Source organism: Microcaecilia unicolor, chromosome 1, assembly GCF_901765095.1.
Source record: "Microcaecilia unicolor chromosome 1, aMicUni1.1, whole genome shotgun sequence".
Taxonomy (NCBI): Eukaryota; Metazoa; Chordata; class Amphibia; order Gymnophiona; family Siphonopidae; genus Microcaecilia; species Microcaecilia unicolor.
Window position 1 is genome coordinate 155941390 of NC_044031.1, and position 19049 is coordinate 155960438.

Here is a 19049-nt window from a genome sequence, read left to right on the forward strand (position 1 = left end):
TTAGTGCCAATTAGTGCTTATTATTGCTTGTTAAGTGCTGTTAAGAACACTGAATGGCTTGTTAAGCCAATTAAGTTATGCGCATTGTTTTGGAATTTGCTTAGATTTTGGCGGATCTCTAAGCGCGTTATATAGAATCTGAGGGTAAGTGGCAGCAAAGCAACTAAATGCTTTTTGTAAGAGTGCATGTAAGTGGCATGTGCATAAATGCAAGGGGGGGGCATTCACTTGGGTAGTGCTGTCTCTTACACATGCAACTTTACTTTATACCCCACAAACATCCGAGTAGAGACTCAGTTCTATGTGGCTTACATTAAGTTACTACTACTACTATTTAGCATTTCTATAGCACTACAAAGCGTACGCAAGTTCAGTCTTGCTTACATTTTGTCATCAGGTGATCCGATAGGAGTCAATCAGATTTACAAATGTAGCTCTGATGAATAAATAGATTCAGATACACAGTTCAGATGTGCCAAGATCAGGTCAGGGCGCATGAGGGGGAGAGCAAAGATAGATGAGAGGTAGTGTAGTGTTGTGTACTTGGTAGAATTGTTGTGTTGTCTGCCATTTATGTTAAGTTGCATTGATCATCAGGACATTTCTGTACAGAAATGTTTTAGTTTTCTGCGAAAACTTTTGTGTTATCGTGTCGTGTGTCTTTTGGTAGTGTCTTCCATCATTTAGCAGCATTGTTTGGGAAGTCTGCAGTGTGAGCTGCTCTGTAGGTCACTCCTTTACAGCTGGGTTACTGTATGATGAGGTAGACTCTTAGTTTTTCCCTTGAGGGTAGGTTGCGGTAATTTGACTAGTCCTGTCATGTCATTTGCTGCGGTGCCGTATATGATCTGGTACAAGAAGATGCAGATTTTGAAGATCACTCTTGCTGTAATTGGTAGCCAGTGTAGGTGTTGTAGTAGTGGTGTGGCGTGGTCTGTAAGTTACATGTGGCCCTGCAGCATTTAAGTGCCTTTCAGTTAGGCCAGGTCTATTGCTGGTGTATCAGTGGGTGCACAAATTGTAGGTGTGGCAATACCAGGTCACTTTACTGTTCTATAATGGAATCTGGGTGCCCAGATGCTGTTATAGAATAGGTTCTCTCTATGCGGCATTGGGGCACCTAAAAGATTTGCCCCCATTTTACCCCTGATTCTATAAAAGTTGCCAAAAATTGTGAATGCTAATTTAATTGAATAATGATCTGATTAGCGCCAATAATTGGCTTTTTAGCAAGCAATTGGTGCTAATTGAAATCAATTAGCATATACATGATCCACACTTAAACTCTATGTGCATCCTGGGAAAGGGGTGCAGAAATGGGAGGGGCATGGGCGTTTTAGGACAGAGCATGGATGTGGCTTTGAGTTCTGCACATAATTATAGAATAAAGGGGTTCCATGTGTAAATGTAGTTAGGGACATATGCACCACATTTTAATTGGTGCAAATGGAAACACCTAAACTTATGTACTCCCCCTGCACTTAAGCACTATTCTATAAGCCACACCTGCTTAAGTGGGTTTTTTGCAGTGATGATTTTTTATGCACAATGTATAGAATTCACCTCATTGTGTTTGTTGAACTTTACCATGGTTTTTTATATGATAAATAGTGCAATTTTTTTTTCTTTAACAGCATTTCGTTTCACAGCAGTGTCTTCTGAACCATACAGAATCCATGAATCTACTGAGCTTGTACACATCCCCTTCTTTACCTAACATTACCCTAGGGCTCCCAGCAGCCTCCTCTCAGCTTACAGTGAGTAATAATATGCTTAAAAGTGTATTCCTTTGTACCATACCCTTTCTCTGAGACATATGTGATTCAGCATGAGCTGGGAAAAGAACCTTAAAGTCTCTTTCCTTTAACACAAAAATAAAATGAGTCTCCAGAGAATGCATGTTGCACCATATCCTCTACTGAAAAACTACATTTAAAAATGTGACATTTGAGAAGTGTGTGACTGGCTAATGCAAGATCACCCCTAGTGAGAACAACTGGCATCACAGTGCCAGTAGACAGAAAACTATGTTGAATGTTATCAAACCTTTTTTGAAAAGTGCTAGATTTTAAATTTTGTCTTTCTTTTTAATGTGGCAATTTGAGAGGTGTTACCTGTGCATGCATATTAGGTGTGTGTGGGGGGGGGGGGGGGGAGCTGACTTCAAGAAATGAATAACCTCAACTCTGTGCTACGGTACATTGTCACTGGAAATATTTATTTATTAGGATTTATTTACCACCTTTTTGAAAGAATTCACTCAGGGGCCCTTTTACAAAGGTGTGCTGAAAAATGGCCTACATTAGTGTAGACGCGTGTCTTTGGTGCACGCAGAATCATTTTTCAGCACACCTGTAAAAAATGCCTTTTTAAAATTTTTGCCAAAAACGGACATGCAGCAAAATGAAAATTGCCATGCGTCCATTTTGGATTTGAGACCTTACTGCCAGCCATTGATCTAGAGGTACAGTCTCACGTGGTAACCGGGCGGTAATGACCTACGCTCGTCAGATGCCACTTGGCGCGTGTCCAATATGCGTGACCGAAAATAACAAATATTTTTCAGATGTGCGTAACGGACACTCACCAAAAATGAAATTACCGCAAGAGCCATGCAGTAGCCGGGCGGTAACTCCATTTTGGCACATGTTGGGCACACGTAGACACGCGGCTTAGTAAAGGGCCCTTCAAGGCGGTAGCATTTTGTCCTATTTTATGAGAAGATTTTGTTTAATTTTTATGCAATGCAAGATCAGAAAGAAAGGTTTACAGTAAGGAGAAGGAAAATTCATTGAATTACTGTTATGATTAACAGTTCTTGTCTTACTTCGTGACAAAATTCAGTGTAATACCACAAGTATTTACTGTGTGACCTGACCGTAATGAGTTCATTGATCTCCACTGCTGCTTAAGCCAGAGAAAATCCTTCAGTTTTTAATGTGCTGAAGGGCAAAACAATCATAAATCCCTCTGTTACTCATTCTTCTTGCAGGATGTTTATATGTAACAGATGAAACAAGACAAGCTGGTGGTTTAATTTTGCTAGGATTAAACATGAGTAGTATAGACTTAACTGTTAGAAGAAACCTCAGTGTGAAACTTCTTGAACTTTGCCAGGAAGTGGGAGTTGGAGCTCTAATCCCCTAAGCATCCCTAGAAATATTTAGCATGTTCCTGAATGTGTTAGCGTCTTTACTGTTAACCCCAGTTATTAGTAACTAGGCCTCATTGCATAAAATGGGACCTGTGGTAACATAGCACAAGATGCGATTTAAAAAAAAGGCTCAATATTAGCCCATGTTGATAACTTCCCCCTTTAGTTTCTTCATTGTGCCATGACACTATCCTAATCTAATCTATTCCAGACTGCACATCCCCAATGGATCCTGAACGGTTTACAAAACAGTTATCAGAGAAAAACTAGGAAATAATATATATTTTTTTATATTGAATTCATACACAGCATTACAGATTACCTAGATGTCTCCATGAAATAGCTCAAGCCGCTCATAAAGCTGAGGTCAGGTGACTCTGCATCCAAACTTTAAACTATAGGGAGATCTAAACTGCCAAAAGATCATCCCAAATTCCCTAGCGTTAACTACATTAACCAGTAGAATCGACAGTAAATCTAAAGTTAAGGGAAAGGGGATGGTACTTGATATACCACCTTTCTGTGATACAGTCATAGTGGTTTACATATTATATACAGATACTTATTTTGTACTTGGGGAAATAGAGAGGTAAGTGATTTTCCCAGAGTTACAAGGAGCTGCAGTGGGAATTGAACCCAATTGGTTCTCAGGCTGCTGCATTAACCATTAGGCTACTTCTTCATTCAAAATCAACTGTTACTAGGGCTTCTGATTTGCCTTTAAGTGATCTCACTTTGTGAGCATCTCTACTTTCTCTTGATGACCTTAACCCCTACCTACAACCTCAACCTCACTGAATGTTCCCGCATTCATGAGCTCTCTCTGACATGTAGATGGGAAAACATTATAGCTACTCAGACATAATGTATCATGGATTATAATGAGATTTTCTTTGATAGCATCATAAACCAGTGTTGCAAGAGCTTCTACCCTATGGCAAAAATGATAGTAAAATCATTTTTTGTTCTTTTTGCATAGGCTTCTTCATCATTTAAAGACAAGCAGAAGTGTGAGCCCCAGGCACAGAGGCAGGGAGTGGCCATGACTGGGCAGTATAGTGCAAACCTTGCCACACCGTCCGCTCATTCTCACGCTGCCTTGGAAGGAAAGCCCAACAGCAGTCACCAGGCCCTATTGCAACATTTATTACTGAAAGAACAAATGCGGCAGCAAAAGCTTCTTGCCTCTGGTAATTATAGATGATATAGTTTCACCAGAAATTCTGTGCCCAAAGTCTTACTGCATTTTGATGGTTTAATTTAGAAAAGTTATGCATTTCAAATAGAATGGTTTAATGGGAAGCAGGAGTATTTCCCAATAATTGGACTATGCATCATTGAAGTGACAGTTCCTTTAGTTGATTAGGGTCTAGTCTTAAAGAACTGTGCCTGCAAATTATATGATCCAAGCTGTATGCTGTGTACATTTCTTACGGATATTGGGAAAATCATAGTTTTCCATCTCTTACAATGACTATTGTAATTTCTTGAGATTTGTACAGTGTGTGTATATGTGTGTGAATATCTGGAACATAACACATGAGAGGTTAACGAGCTTATTTTCAAAAGAGAAAAACGTCAAAAAATTGGCACAAAGCAGCAGTTGGATATTTTTCTTGCAAAAATGTCCAAATCTCTATTTTTGAAACACATTTTTAGATGATTTTCTATGCAATTTGTTTGCAGTGCATCCAAATCACAAGGAGGTATCTCAGGGACTTGGCGTTCCCACAACTTGGACATTTTTCTGCCATAATGGAACAAAGCAGAAATGTCCAGGGCTAAAGGTTGGACATTGTGGTCTGGACCAATTTCATTAATGACTAAGTCATAAAAAGGTGACCAAAATGACCACTGGAGAGAATAAGGCATGGCCCCCTTTACTCTCCCAGTGGTCACTGACCCTTCTCCCCCAGTACATTCCACCCTCTTTGACAGTATGAGATGTTATGGCCATTCCTATTAGAGCAGCAAGCAGATCCCTGGAATAGCCTAGTGGTTGTACAGTGCACTATGAAAAAGGGGACCCAGGCCAACAATCTTCTGTAGAGAAGGGAACTGAGGCCAGCATCCCACTTTAACTGGTACACTTGTGTTGGAAAGTGTGAGCCCTCCAAAACCCACCAAAAACCTACCGTATAAACATATAGGTGACACCTGCAAGCATAAGGGCTATTGTAGTGGAGTACAGTTGGGTACAGTAGGTTTTTGTTGGGGTTTGGAGGGCTCCCCATATAATAAAAAGGGGTAACAGTGAGATCTGTACCTGGGACCTTTTCTGTTAAGTCCACTGTAGTGCCCCTTAGAGTGTCCCACTGCTCTGCTTGGATGTCAGTGCCCAGTCTAATAAGAATGCTGGCTCCTTCTACATCCCAATGGCTTGCTTTTGTGCGTTTTTCACTTGGAATTGTTTTTTAATAGTCACAAAAGAAAAATGCACTGAGCACAAAACATCTAAAAATGTCTAGGAAATGGCCATTTTTGAATAAAAATACGTTTTTCAGGTTCAAAAACAGCATGTCTTGACTTTTGGACGTTTTCAGCAAAACATCCAACATTAGATTTAGATATTACATTGAAAATGCCCCTCCAAAAGACTTTGAAGAACTTGTAGCATTTTGCAAGATAAATAAGGCCAGAGTATTTTTGCTTTTGATTTGGTTTTACAGGTTTAGATATGTCTGTAATTCTCTTATGTTAGGGAGCAATATCTTAAAGGAGTGGATTATTTTTGTTGCTACCATATTATTTAATATTATCTATTTTATATTTATTTATTTTAGCTTTTTATATTATATATGTACTTTGTTTTAATTGGTATATTGTATGTATTGTGTTGGCCAAGGGTTAGATTGTGAGCCCACAAGGGACAGAGAAAGTACCTGCATATAATGTGTTTAGCGCTATAGAAATGATTAGTATGAGTAGTAGAGTTTAAAAAAGGAGATGTCCCAAGGTTTAAGTTATTAAAAAATTAATTTATGTGCAATGAAAGTAAATTCTTGTCTTCTTAAGCTAAATTCTAGTAATTATCCAAACAAAGGAAGTGGCTAAAAGCTAGTTAGAAGAAGTACAATGTGTATGTTCCATGGGTTCTTTCTGACAACAGCTGCTTTGTCTTTTAGGCTCAAGGATGACAAGTTTCTCTTTTTCCCCTCTAAAGTAGAAAAAGCATGAGTGACTTAGAAGTTTAAGTTTTTTTCACTTCTTATTCATAGATGTTTTTGGATCCATTGTTATCTTTTCTATGAGGTTTTAGCAAGAAAAGAATTGTGATAAGAGTTTTTTATGCCAATGAGTGGAGGAGTAGCTTAGTGGTTAGGGTGGTGGACTTTGGTCCTGAGGAACTGAGTTTGATTCCCACTTCAGGCACAGGCAGCTCCTTGTGACTCTGGGCAAGTCACTTAACCCTCCATTGCCCCAGGTACAAATAAGTACCTGTATACAATATGTAAGCCGCATTGAGCCTGCCATGAGTGGGAAAGTGTGGGGTACAAATGAAACAAAAAAAAAAAATGATGATAGTGAACTCACAGTTTTTCTTCTTACCCTTGACAAATTAAATATAAGGTGGAGGTGTGAGCGCAGAGGCTTTTTCCCTTTCTCATTTTTATATATTCTCTTGCACCTCATAGACATTTAGTATTGTTAAGTACTTTGCGCTCTTTATAACAAGAGGTAGTCTTGTTTTGTTTGATATTTTGATACCCTCTTGCCCTGCTTGTGTTTTGATCAAAGGACAAAGTCCAAACACCTGAGCAACGTGGAGTTTCATTCACACGCTGAAAAGAATTACAGATTAGACAAATGTTTTTCCATTGCAGGCCCATTTTAAAGGAGAGTTTTGCAAGCAGTTTTCTTCCTATATTCTTAAGGTACTATTTATGTAGGTCCTGTGGCATACACTGGGTTTAGAATTTTAAAAAACTAGAATTTTCTCTTGACATCAGTCCTTGTTCTGTTGACTCTCACAGCAGTTAACATCACTCTTCCAAAGCTAATAATATTCTCTCTTGAGATTTTATAAATAGATGTCTTAAAATTGGGAAGACCTCTTAAGCTGAAGCAGGATCCAAGGTAGTAATGTTATTGAGAGGCTCAGATTTCACCTTGAGACTACAGCAGGGAGGAACCCGTGATCAGACCCTTGATGAAAGCTATATACAACCCATGCTCTGGTTTTGCATGGACATTGGCAGAACTAGAATTGTTAGTGATAGAACATTCCAGTTCTGTAGTATACCATTCAAGTTAAGGACAAGAATAATAGCATACAGTTGTGATTCTGATTCTAAAGCTGGTGATACATGCTTATCAGCAATGTTGATTGATCACATTTTCTCAATTGTTTTTGACTTTCTGAGGGAGTTGGTGTAATTTGTTTGCAGGTGGGGTTCCTCTCCATCCTCAGTCTCCGCTGATATCCAAGGAGAGAGTCTCCACTGGAGGAAGAGTAGCCCACAAGCTGCCCCGTCACAGGCCGCTGAATCGGACTCAGTCTGCCCCCCTGCCTCAGAGTACACTGGCCCAGCTGGTTATTCAGCAGCAACACCAGCAGTTCTTGGAGAAGCAGAAACAGTACCAGCAGCAAATCCAGATGAACAAAGTGAGCTCAAAAGTCAAAGCTTTATCAGTTATCACTCTATCAAAAATGAATACAAATGAAAATGATTGATAGTATGCACTAGTGGTTGGCAAGTAAGACAGAGAAATAGGTGTTCACTTTCAGACCTCGTATTTAACAGTTTCAGCTTTCAGATTTTATGTGAACAATATACCATAGAACCTCAAGGAATCCAGAAAGGAACAGGATTGTTTAAATTTCACATGTAGCAGGCCTTATTTGCAATCATTTTAAAAACAAGATTTCAATAATTCCAGTAGCTGCTGACGGTCATGAGAGTGATAATAATTTGGTTCAATTCTGAGTCCTTCATTCAAGAAAAATTTGAAAACATTTATAGGCAGTATAATGTAATAGAATTTATACATGATGTCAGGTTAAGAATCCTTCCTTCTTTTATGAAGTTATCACATTCATTCTCAGCATCTCTAAGATCTTATCTAATGGTCAGTGACTTCTAACAGAGACATGCATAGCTTGGATTCCTGATCTCCTTTACTGAAAATTTATCTGTGATGAATGTGAGGTTGCCAGTCCTACAGCATGTGGGATTTAAGGAACCTTTTTCAACAGGCTTATAGAGTTGAAAACTATGTGGGTTGCTTTAGCAGTTGTAATTTCTGCATATTTTTGAGGGAAACTGAAAATTAACAAATGCAAGGTATATGTATTTAACAAAAAAACAAAAAGGCACACAACTGCTTACAAAACAGTAGATAAAAAACAACAAAGCAGTGGAATCAAATGCATTTATTTGTTCCAATAAATGCATTTTATTCCACTGCTTAGGTATATGTATTTAGAAATATCAGCATACTTTGCACTTTCTATTTCTGTGAATGCTGGTGGGGGCACAACATAGAATGTGTACATTTTACAGCTGTATGGGATATCCGTATTCGATTCAATTTGGCCCCAAATACATAATTCGTATTCGGCCGAATAGTGATTTAAATTCAAATGCGAATATTCCTGGGCTGGGCTGTGCTAATCCTACTGAAATAAACACTTGATCTCTGATTTCACATTGCTTCGTTTATTATTTGTTTTGTTAAAGCTCAATGCTCATTATTCGTATTCAGTATTCATGGTCATCCAATAATATTTTTCATTATTTGTATTTAGATGAATAGTAAGATATGCTATTCGGTACAGCTCTTGATTTGAAAATCAAATGCAGACAAACTATTTGGTATCCTGATTTAAACAGGTCCACGAGAATTTCTCTTTCTAATGTAGATAAAAATGCATGTAGTTTGGAACCTGTGTTAACTTATCTCCATTTGAGGAATCTATATTTATTTATGTAATTATTTATTTATTGGCATTTATTAACCACCTTTATGACGAGGCCATTTTACCCAGGCCTTTGAAAATTGTCTTCCAGTGTTTAACCACCACGAAGCTGAAGAAAGTCCACAGACCATTCTTAGTAAATTCATATTACAAGGTCCTACCTGTGTTTACTCTGCATAAGCAGAAAGTAAATTTTAGTACAGGTACTCAGTTATAGAAGACAAACATTTACAACATAAAAATAGACATATTTATTTTAATGGGGTTTTTTTGTAATGAATGCATTTTGGATGTGTAAAGACATGTGGGACTAGATTCTATATAACACGCCTAAAAAATTAGCACCAAAATGAAATATGCCTAGGCATATTATATAAAGAACGTCTAAATGTAGGCATACTTTATAAAATAAATCAAAATTTTTGCATGGTTTATAGAATACGGTGATTGCCCATACACAAGACTAAATTTAGTTGTGGGCAGTTACACCAAGTAAAACTTGGTATAAATGCTGATGCCTAAAGTACGCGTGGACCGGGTGTATTCTATAACAACACGCATAGATTTAGAAACGCCCACAACCCAAGCATTCCATGCCCATTGCCACTCCTCCTTTTCAGTTATGCGACTTAGAATTTATGCGGATCATGTTATAGAATATGCGTAGACAGTTTTCCATATAAATTCTAATTAATTACAATTAGTGTCAATAATTGATTAAGTGGCAATTAGCACTGATTGGCTTGTTACCTAATTAAGTTGCGTGTGCAAATCCAGAAAACAACTGGATTTGCACGCACAAATTAAGTCACACTACATAGAATCTGGGGGTGAAGTGTACTTTTGTAAGGGGACAGTAAAGTTGTATTTTAGTCTTTTATGCATGGGTGTGGCCACATTCTCACATAACTGGTCTCTTATAAAATACCGACTGGCACAAAGTAGGCACTTTGAAATGAGGGTGTGTACCAGTGGCGTAGCTACGTGGGGGCATGGGCCCCCCTAGATTTGGCCCTGCCCCCCCCCCCGCCGCCACCATCAGGTACCTTTGCTGGCAGGGGTCCCCAACCCCCGCCAGCCGAAGTCCTCTTCTCCGGCGCGGCCGCGTTGCTGATCTGACATCAGACTCACAGAAACAGAAGCCTTGCTTGCAGATCAGCAACGCGGCCGCGCCGAAGAAGAGGACTTCGGCTGGCGGGGGTTGGGGACCCCCACCAGCAAAGGTACCCGACAGTGATGGCGGTGGCGGGGGAGGGTTGATAGCGGCGGGAAGGGGGGTTTGAAAGGTTGACACAGGTGGGGGTCAAAAGTGGTGGTGGGAGGGTCAAAATGGTGTGGGGGGGGGGGTAAAATGTGCCCCCTCACCTCGGGCTCTGGACCGCCCTGCCACCGAAGTCTGGCTACACCCCTGGTGTGTACTATGCCAGTGGTCATGCACAAGGGGTGAAGTTTGGGTGGAGCGTGGGCAGAGCATGCAAGTGTGTGTGTAGATTGTAATAGGGTGGGTGTAAATGTCCACACCTGACACTTAGCCAGCATTTTATAAAGACAAGAAGGTGCCTACTTGCCTTTATGAAATAGACTTCACATAGACACCTTAAAAGGTGCTTTAACCTGGTGCCTCCTTATAAATTTATCTCTGTAGTGATTACATACTATTCTTTTATTTAATAAGAGCTGAATGGAATTCAGGGGCTCTTTTACTAAGCCACGTAGGCGCCTACACACGCCGAATGTGTGTCAATTCAGAACTACCGCCTGGCTACCATGTGGCCCGGATGGTAATTTCATTTTTTACGTGTGTCCACTACGCATGCTGAAAAATATATTTTATTTTCTAGCACATGGTGCTAACTGGGCGGTAATCGGCATTGTACGCTTGCCGACGATTACCGCCCGGTTAACGCGTGAGAACTTGCCACTAAGTGGATGGGTGGTGGTAAGGTCTCAGGAGCAAAATGGAGGCACACCATTTTCATTTTTGGCTCCCCCCCAAAAAACCTTTATTGCGGGTGCTCTGAAAACTGGACCTGCTCACGTCCAATACACACGTGTACACCAGTGCAGGCCACTTTTCAGTGCACCTTAGTAAAATGACCCCTCAGTGAGACTAATATGTACACACAAATCCATACCATCTACACCTATTAAACAGTGAATAGACTTTATCACCCCTTTAAAAATAAGCTTTGGGATATTTGATGTATGCAAAATGTTTAGACTTTGTGTGAAAATGAAGACTCTGACATTCTACACATACATTTTGGAGTGGAATTTCTAATCAGAAAAACTGCTCTCTCCATAATAAATGGCTCATTGTACAATTAAATTACGTGTGCAAATTAGGAATGCACCCATATTTGCATGCGGAATTTTCACTGCCTTATATAGAATTAGAGTGCTGTTCTATAATTTACTGTAAGTTAACGCGCTAAAGTGCCACATTTAGGCGTGAACCGTTATGCCTGCCATTGACCTGGCATAACTGTTTCACACTTACATATAGGTGCATCCATGCCAACGTACTCTAATATTCTGTAACAGCACCTTGGCCTACAGAACCTGGAAATATTTAATCTCTGTCTCAGAGGTGTATGAGGTGCCAGTGGTCACAGTTGTTGAGGGCATGCAGAGCAGCGGCAGTGAAAAGAAATGTTTTTGTCACTCTGCACACAATTCTGATGTACAGGGCAGGTAGAAAGAAGAAGGAACAGCTGGGGAAGGCTGAAGCTGGTGCTGTTGTGATGCAGGGTCGGCACAACAGGTAAGCAGCGGTTTACCTGGTGTGCTTCCCATGCTAACTGTGTTGCACAGGCTCTGTCTGCATGGCCAAGTTTGCAGCATAAGCAGCCATTGGAGCTTAGCTGCAAAGCTGCACTAGAGCAGTGGTTTTCACTTCCAGTCCTCGAGGGCCACCAGGGTCAGGTTTTCAGAGTATACTTAATGAATATGCATGAGAGAGATTTGCATACAATAGAGGTAGCAACATGCAAATCTCTGATATGGATATTCATTAAATGTCCCCTGAAATCCTGGTCTGTTGGTGGCCCTGGCAGATTGGGAGTGAATACCTCTGCTCTGCCTTAGAAGTAACATTGATTTAGGAATCAAGCACAGGAAAGGTTAAGTATTAAGGGGTGGACTCCTGCTGGACCAATACTGAGGCATGAGACATACTAGAAAAATAAGCACAGAACATTGAACCAATAAGAAAAGAATGCAAGTTAAGATTTGTATGAATTAGAAGACAATATGATAGCAAATGCTGCTCCTTAAACTGTTTTCAGAATAATTTATCAGATATATAATTAGAATTTACAGGTGGCCAAATCACTAAACACTTGTTAACGTACTAAACAAATGATAGACTTCTGTTTTTCTTTTTCTTGGCACCCTTTTGAAATCTTTATAAAAAATTGACATTTAAGTTAATTTTTTGTCTAAAATAACTTTATCAAGGCACATGCTGTATAGTCTAATCTCTCAGAAACAGCTTTAATTGTGGTTCAAGCATGTGGTTCTCCATGTTTTAATCAGGGAAATATGTGGTCATAACTTATGATTGAATCTACATACAATGGGCAGTTCTATAGCAGGACACTTACAGTTATGCACTAGTGTAAATCTACAGAAAACTGGCACTTATGTATGTAAGTGGCAGCAATTCAACTGATTGTTATTCTGTAAAAGTGCATGTAAATAGCATACCCTTGGATTTTATAAAGGGTCCCCAAGCCAAGATGCATGCACAACTGAACTGGATAACAAGCCATTAACAAGCAATAACTAGAGATTAACAACTAATTATTGACATTAATTGGTACCAACCAGGATTTGCACATGCCACTAGCTGCATGCACCTTCTATAATGCTGGGTACCTAAATCCACAGCATGCGACCCGAATGGGGACAGGGGCATTCGAAAAGCTGAGCACGGTATTACAAAATGTGGAGGATCTTTGCCCAAGTTGTGCACCAGGATTTACACTAGGTTTCAGTTGGCGTAAGTCTGGTGCCCAGGGTTGGGTGTTCAAATTGACGCTAAGCACTATTCTATAAAGGCAGTGTGCCTTTTATAGAAAAGCACTTACTCCCAAATTCTATATATGGCACCTTAAGTTTTGTGCGCTAATTTAGCCACACGGCCAAATTGCATGCACAGCATAATCGATTAACAAGCTCAACACATGTGAAATACCCCACTTACATCCAGAAATGTCTAATAATGCCTTCTGCTTTATTATTATTATGTATTTCCTTACCACACATCCCAAAATCCTTCTGTAACACCAAATATATATTCTTTTCTCATTTTCATTATCCATGAAATATTGTAAGCCACTTTGAGCCTGCAAATAGGTGGGAAAATGTGGGATACAAATGCAATAAATAATAATAATAATAATAATCAGCACTGATATTTGGTACTTAACAACTAATTAGTGGCACTAATTGGCTTTAATTAGAATGTACGTGCACAACTTTCTAGGTGTATTCTATAACGCGGTGTGCATAAATTCTAATGTGCACAGTCGAAAAGGGGGCATTGCCATGGGTGTGGAATAGGCGGGTCGTGGGCATTTAAAAAAACTATGCACACTATTATAGAATACACCCGATCTGTGCTTAGCTTAGGCGCAGGTATTTAGATCTGGTTTTAGGTGGCTTAAATGGGCGCGCCTACATTTTAGTCACAAGAATGACATAGGCGTAGTTTATAGAATCACGCTAACTGCATGGTTTTACAACACTGATTTTTTAAGGTACCATATATAGAATCTAGCCCTTAGCACCATTTTTTCACAGCTCCAAATTTTGAGTGCCATCTATAGAACTGCTCTTATTCTATATATTGTACCCAAATTTCTGCGCTCAGCTCAGTGCATGCTTCAGAGATGCTTCAGAGATGCATGTGGAGCAGTTGGGGGGAAGAGGGGGTGGTGGTTGGGAGGCGAGGATAGGGGAGGGCAGACTTATACCAGAGCCGGTGATGGGAGGCGGGACTGGTGGTTGGGAGGCGGGAAATACTGCTGGGCAGACTTATATGGTCTGTGCCCTGAAAAGGACAGGTACAAATTCAAGGTAAGGTATACACATATGAGTTTGTCTTGGGCAGACTGGATGGACCATGCAGGTCTTTTTCTGCCGTCATCTACTATGTTACTATGTGCAAATTGACTAATGAGCTCTGAAATATCAATAACTGGGTGCTAACAACCAATTATTGATGTTAATCGGCAGTCTTAAAACTTTGCACTCACATCTTGCTGCGTGCTATTCTATAAAACATGGTGTCTAACTTCAATAGCGCAAATATGATAATGGGGTGTATCCAGGGGTGTTCTATAAAGTTGTGCATGAATATACAAAATTCATCCAAAGCGCACCTGAGTTGAGTACCGGCATTGGCACCTGCTTTTAGTGGGCGTAAGTACAGTACCCAAACGTTAGGTGCCGGATCCGCACTGAATGCTATATTATACAGAGTGTACTCCCTGTATAAAATAGCACTTACCCCCGATTCTATATAGCATGCCTAGAATCCATGCCGAAATCCAAGCGGTCTATACCAATGTGTTAACTTAATTGTCTCAACAAGCTAATTAGCGCTGATAACAGCACTTAAGCAATAATGGGCACTGATTCACAAAAATTAGAATTTACGCACACAACTCACTAAGTGTATCCTGTAACTCACTGCGCATAACTTTAATGCACACAGACAAAAAGGGGTGTGGTTTTAAGTGAGGAAATGGGTGTTCTAAAATTTACACGCGCAGTTGTTATAGATTATGGTCTTCTGCACTTGTCTTTTAGATTGTGCACTTGTCTCTAGATCGTACACCTGTCTTTTAGATTGTAAGCTCCTTGAGCAGGGACTGTCCTTCTATGTTAAATTGTACAGCGCTGCGTAACCCTAGTAGCGCTTTAGAAATGTTAAGTAGTAGTAGTACTGCACCTAAATCTGGGGCCCTTGTACAGAGTGCCGGTAAGTCTAATGTGGGCTTACCGCTCACTCTTCCAGGACTACCGCCTGCCCAATGCGGCTGCCAGTGGTAGTCCTGCCCAGAGCATGCACCATTTCCAGAGGGAAAATAAAACCCTCGGAAATGGCTTGTGCGGCGGTAACCCAGAGGCAATCGGGCATCGCCTCACATTGCCCGGTTACTGTCAGGTTAGCATGGGAGCCCTTATTGCCACCTCATTGGGTGGCAGTAAGGGCTCCCTGTCACATGGCTATGTGGTAAGAGTTGTCTTACCGCATTGGCCATGTGTATCTGTGGGCTTTTTATTCGCTGCTGCTAGCTCAGGGCCCTTTTTCCAACAGCTTGGTAAAAGGACCCCTCTATGCGCCAGGATTTATGCCATGCTTTTGTTGGTGTAAACAGATGTGCGTAGTTTTAGGCACTGGAATATCAACTAAACCTATTCTATCTACAGTGCCTAAATCTAGGTGCCGCTTATAGAATAAACTTAGGTGAAAATGTTTTCTGTGTGGATTTTTTAGACGCCATATATAGAATCTCCCCCTCAGCGCTCAATTTTTTCAGTGTCAAATTTTCAGCGCCATGTATTGAAGTGGTGCATGGGAGGGGCATATGTCTGGGAGAGGTATACTCTAAGTTATGGCCACATTTAGGTGCCAAGGTTTACACAAGGTCTATGGCTATGTAACTACAGGCATGTAAATGTAAAGTGCACTGATACCAGATTTTGCTTGTATTCTGTAATGGAATCTACCCTTTATAGGATAGGCTCACACCTCACAGTGGCCACTTGCAGAATTGCTCTCTCTCTCTCTCTCTCTCTCTCTCTCTCTCTCTCTCTCTCTCTCTCTCTATATATATATATATAGCACATTTCTATAGCGCTACCAGTCATACGCAGTGCTTCTAAGATGGTCCAAATTTTAGACATTTTATACACCAAACATGATTAGATCCTAACTCAGATAAAAACAATCCAGTCAACAGTCAGTGTTTTGTTTACATGCTGACTGAAGCTAGCTGAATTATGCTCAGATATTCAGTGCCAGCACTGAGGGGCCCTTTTACTAAGGCACCTATGCACGTCCAACACACGTCAAATTGGAACTACCGCCTGGCTACTTTGTGCCCCAGCTGGTAATTCCATTTTTGCTGTGCAGCCAAAACACGCGGTAGAAAATATTTTCTATTTTCTACCGCGTGGCGCATACCCGGCGGTAATTGGCAATTTACAAGCACTGACGCTTACCGCCTGGTTAGTGCGTGAGACATTACCACCAAGTCAATGGGTGGCGGTATGGTCTCAGGCCAAAAATAGACGTGCTGGTTTTAATTTTGATACATGTCTATTTTTGGCCACAAAAAAAGCCTTTTTTCCAAGCACGTTGAAAAAAAGGACCTGCGTGCATCTAAAGCACACACCTACACCAGCACAGGCTGTTTTTTGGCACGCCTTAGTAAAAGGGCCCCTGAATATCCAAGAATTCAGCAACATGCCTGAGTCATCCAGGCACTACCAATATTCAGTTGCGGCACCTGGATGGCCACCTGGTTAACTTCTTTTGTACTGACCGCTTGTGTCAGCGAGCTTCATAGCTTCCTGGATGCAGGTAAGGCTGCCCTTGTAGTTTCACTTGATCTGTCCTCTGCATTTCATTTATTTAACCACCATCTTCTGTTATCACGTCTGATTTTGTACAGTGCTGTGTATGTCTAGTAGTGCTATAGAAATGGTTAGTAATAGCAGTAGTGATTTTGGTCTCTGGGATTCTATTCTGCAGTAGCTTTCATTTCCTAGAATGCTTTTTTTTTTCTGTGTGTGTTTCCTCTCATTCTTTCCTTTCTTTATCTCACTCCTTAATTTGTGGAGTAGCACAAGGCTCAGTCCTTGCTCCCCTGCTTTTTAATATTTTCTTCTATACACTACTTTTTCATTCTTCTGATCTGCATTCTACGACTATTTGCCTTGAAACTGTCTCAAATTGGTCCTTAATCCTGCTAAATAAGTAGCAGTATGGTTTGCTGGAAAACCTTTTTGACAGTGCTCCACTGAATAAAGTTTGTTAATAAAGCCCAGCCACTACCGGTTTCTGTGAATGCACACTTAAACAAGGGAAACCTCAAACCTCCAAGTTGGGGAATTCAAATAGAATAAGTAACCCTCTACTACATTAGGAGTCCAATCCTATTAATGGTTTCAAATCTGAGGGGAAAAAAACTCTCCATGAGAGAAAAATAATTGATTCCAATAAATCCCCCCGATATTATTTAACCAGAATGCCAGAGTGAATGTGCTTTAAAACCTCAAACAAAAGTTCTAATGTGCACTTATCCCACATCTAAAAAATTAAAATCAGCAGTCTGCTATCATGTTAAAAATGCTACTTAGCTGCTCAGAAAGAACCTGGGACTCTCATCTCCCTTCTGGTTCTGTGTCGGTATATTTCTCCATCATGACCATTTCCTATACAGCTCCATTCACATTCAAAAGCAGCAGTGCACTGTCGACCCAGAATGATTTCTCTCCATTCTACACTTAAGTCCGTTTGGTTCCATCATATTAGCCTGTAAATGCATTGTTCTTCTCCATTTCAAAGGGAGCACTTACCACCACCCATTGAGGTGGCAGTAAGGGCTTCCATGCTAACCCACCAGTAACTGGGCAGCGTGTGGCACTGTCCAATTACCACCAGATAAGCACTAGCACTACAAAAATAGAAAATATTTTTGTAGCACCGGAAATGGCGTACTCGAGGGGTGGGAACTCCTGGTAGGTTGCTGCGGTAAACCGGCAGTAGTTCGGGATTGGCGCATGGCAAGTCTGTTGCCATGCACCAACCCTTTAGTAAAAGGGCCCCTGAATGACTAAAAAAGTCCACTTGAAAATATCTCTGTCAAACAAAGACATATACGTGCAGTACCAACCCTTCTAACTCAAAACTTGTACCTGATTGGAAAATATGTCATGAGGTCAATTATGCCAAGTTCACTTACTATTCTACAGAAAGCTGCATATGGAAAATCATGAGTTTAAAAAATGAAAGACTCTAACAGACAAAAAACGCTGAACTTTAAAAAGTTGACTAGTGTTAAACTGCACAAGAAATTAATAATAATGATAATGAGCTGACACATTACAGTCTAGCACAAATTTCACTTCTCCATTTGTGTATTTTCTTCTTACAAAGCTGAATGCTCCTCTGGCTTGCTGATGCCTGCTGGAAAAGACCTTTCCTCACCTGCTGTCCCTCTTTTATGCCTACCCTTCCCCTTCCTCCCCCCTCCTTCCCCTGTTTTCCTTAACCCTTTCTTTCCCGCTGGCCTACAGCCCAGTTGTGTCCGGCCTCCCTAGTTGGTTTGGCCTTCTCCTTAACGTTCATTTAAAAAATGGAACTTAGCAAATGGCTGATGGCAATAATAAAACTTCTATATCAATATGATATTCTTAACATCGTGAATGCTACAAAACTGAAGAAACTTAGCAGAAAGTAGTACTCAACCAGAAAAGGCTAATTTATATCAGGCTGCACAATAAATCCTTAAGATCTTGGTCCTTGCCACTCTCTATTTAATAAAAAAAACACACACACACAAATGTATAATCAAAATCTTACCACATGGTGTTGTCTGGTAATATCTGAAATGAATGGCGCATCTTCTGCGATGCTCAGATTCAAAGGAGAAAGATGGGTACATCATTAATGACATACCCCACTTCAAACTTAATGAAATCAAACTAAACAAAATGGCACATCCTAAAGAATACTAAAAAAAACCCCACAGAAGTGATAACATCACTGATGACGTACTGCACTTCAAGCACAACATAACCTAATGACCTGCAGAGCTCAATAGTGCGGCAAGTATGTCACGTAAACAAAGGAATAATTTGATAATGCCCTCTTCAAAAGATAAAATCACTGTCATTAAAATAAACATAAAGTAAATGAAACTGTAACTACTCTTCGCATAATAACGTGAAATGGAA

General features: G+C 40.3%; 1 protein-coding gene across 5 annotated transcripts in view; it reads left to right on the plus strand.

Moving 5' to 3' along the window:
• HDAC9 (histone deacetylase 9) overlaps window positions 1-19049 on the plus strand; it is a 966297-nt gene that overhangs the window by 892060 nt on the left and 55188 nt on the right. For 3 of the 5 annotated variants that reach the window (XM_030201548.1, XM_030201558.1, XM_030201530.1), the window contains 3 exons: window positions 1635-1757; window positions 4134-4344; window positions 7543-7760. In XM_030201548.1, the coding sequence (XP_030057408.1) occupies window positions 1635-1757; window positions 4134-4344; window positions 7543-7760 (552 nt within the window). Of the gene's footprint in view, window positions 1-1634; window positions 1759-4133; window positions 4345-7542; window positions 8440-8567; window positions 8665-19049 lie in introns of those variants that run through there. The other 2 variants (XR_003941965.1, XM_030201539.1) reach the window with 2 other exon arrangements.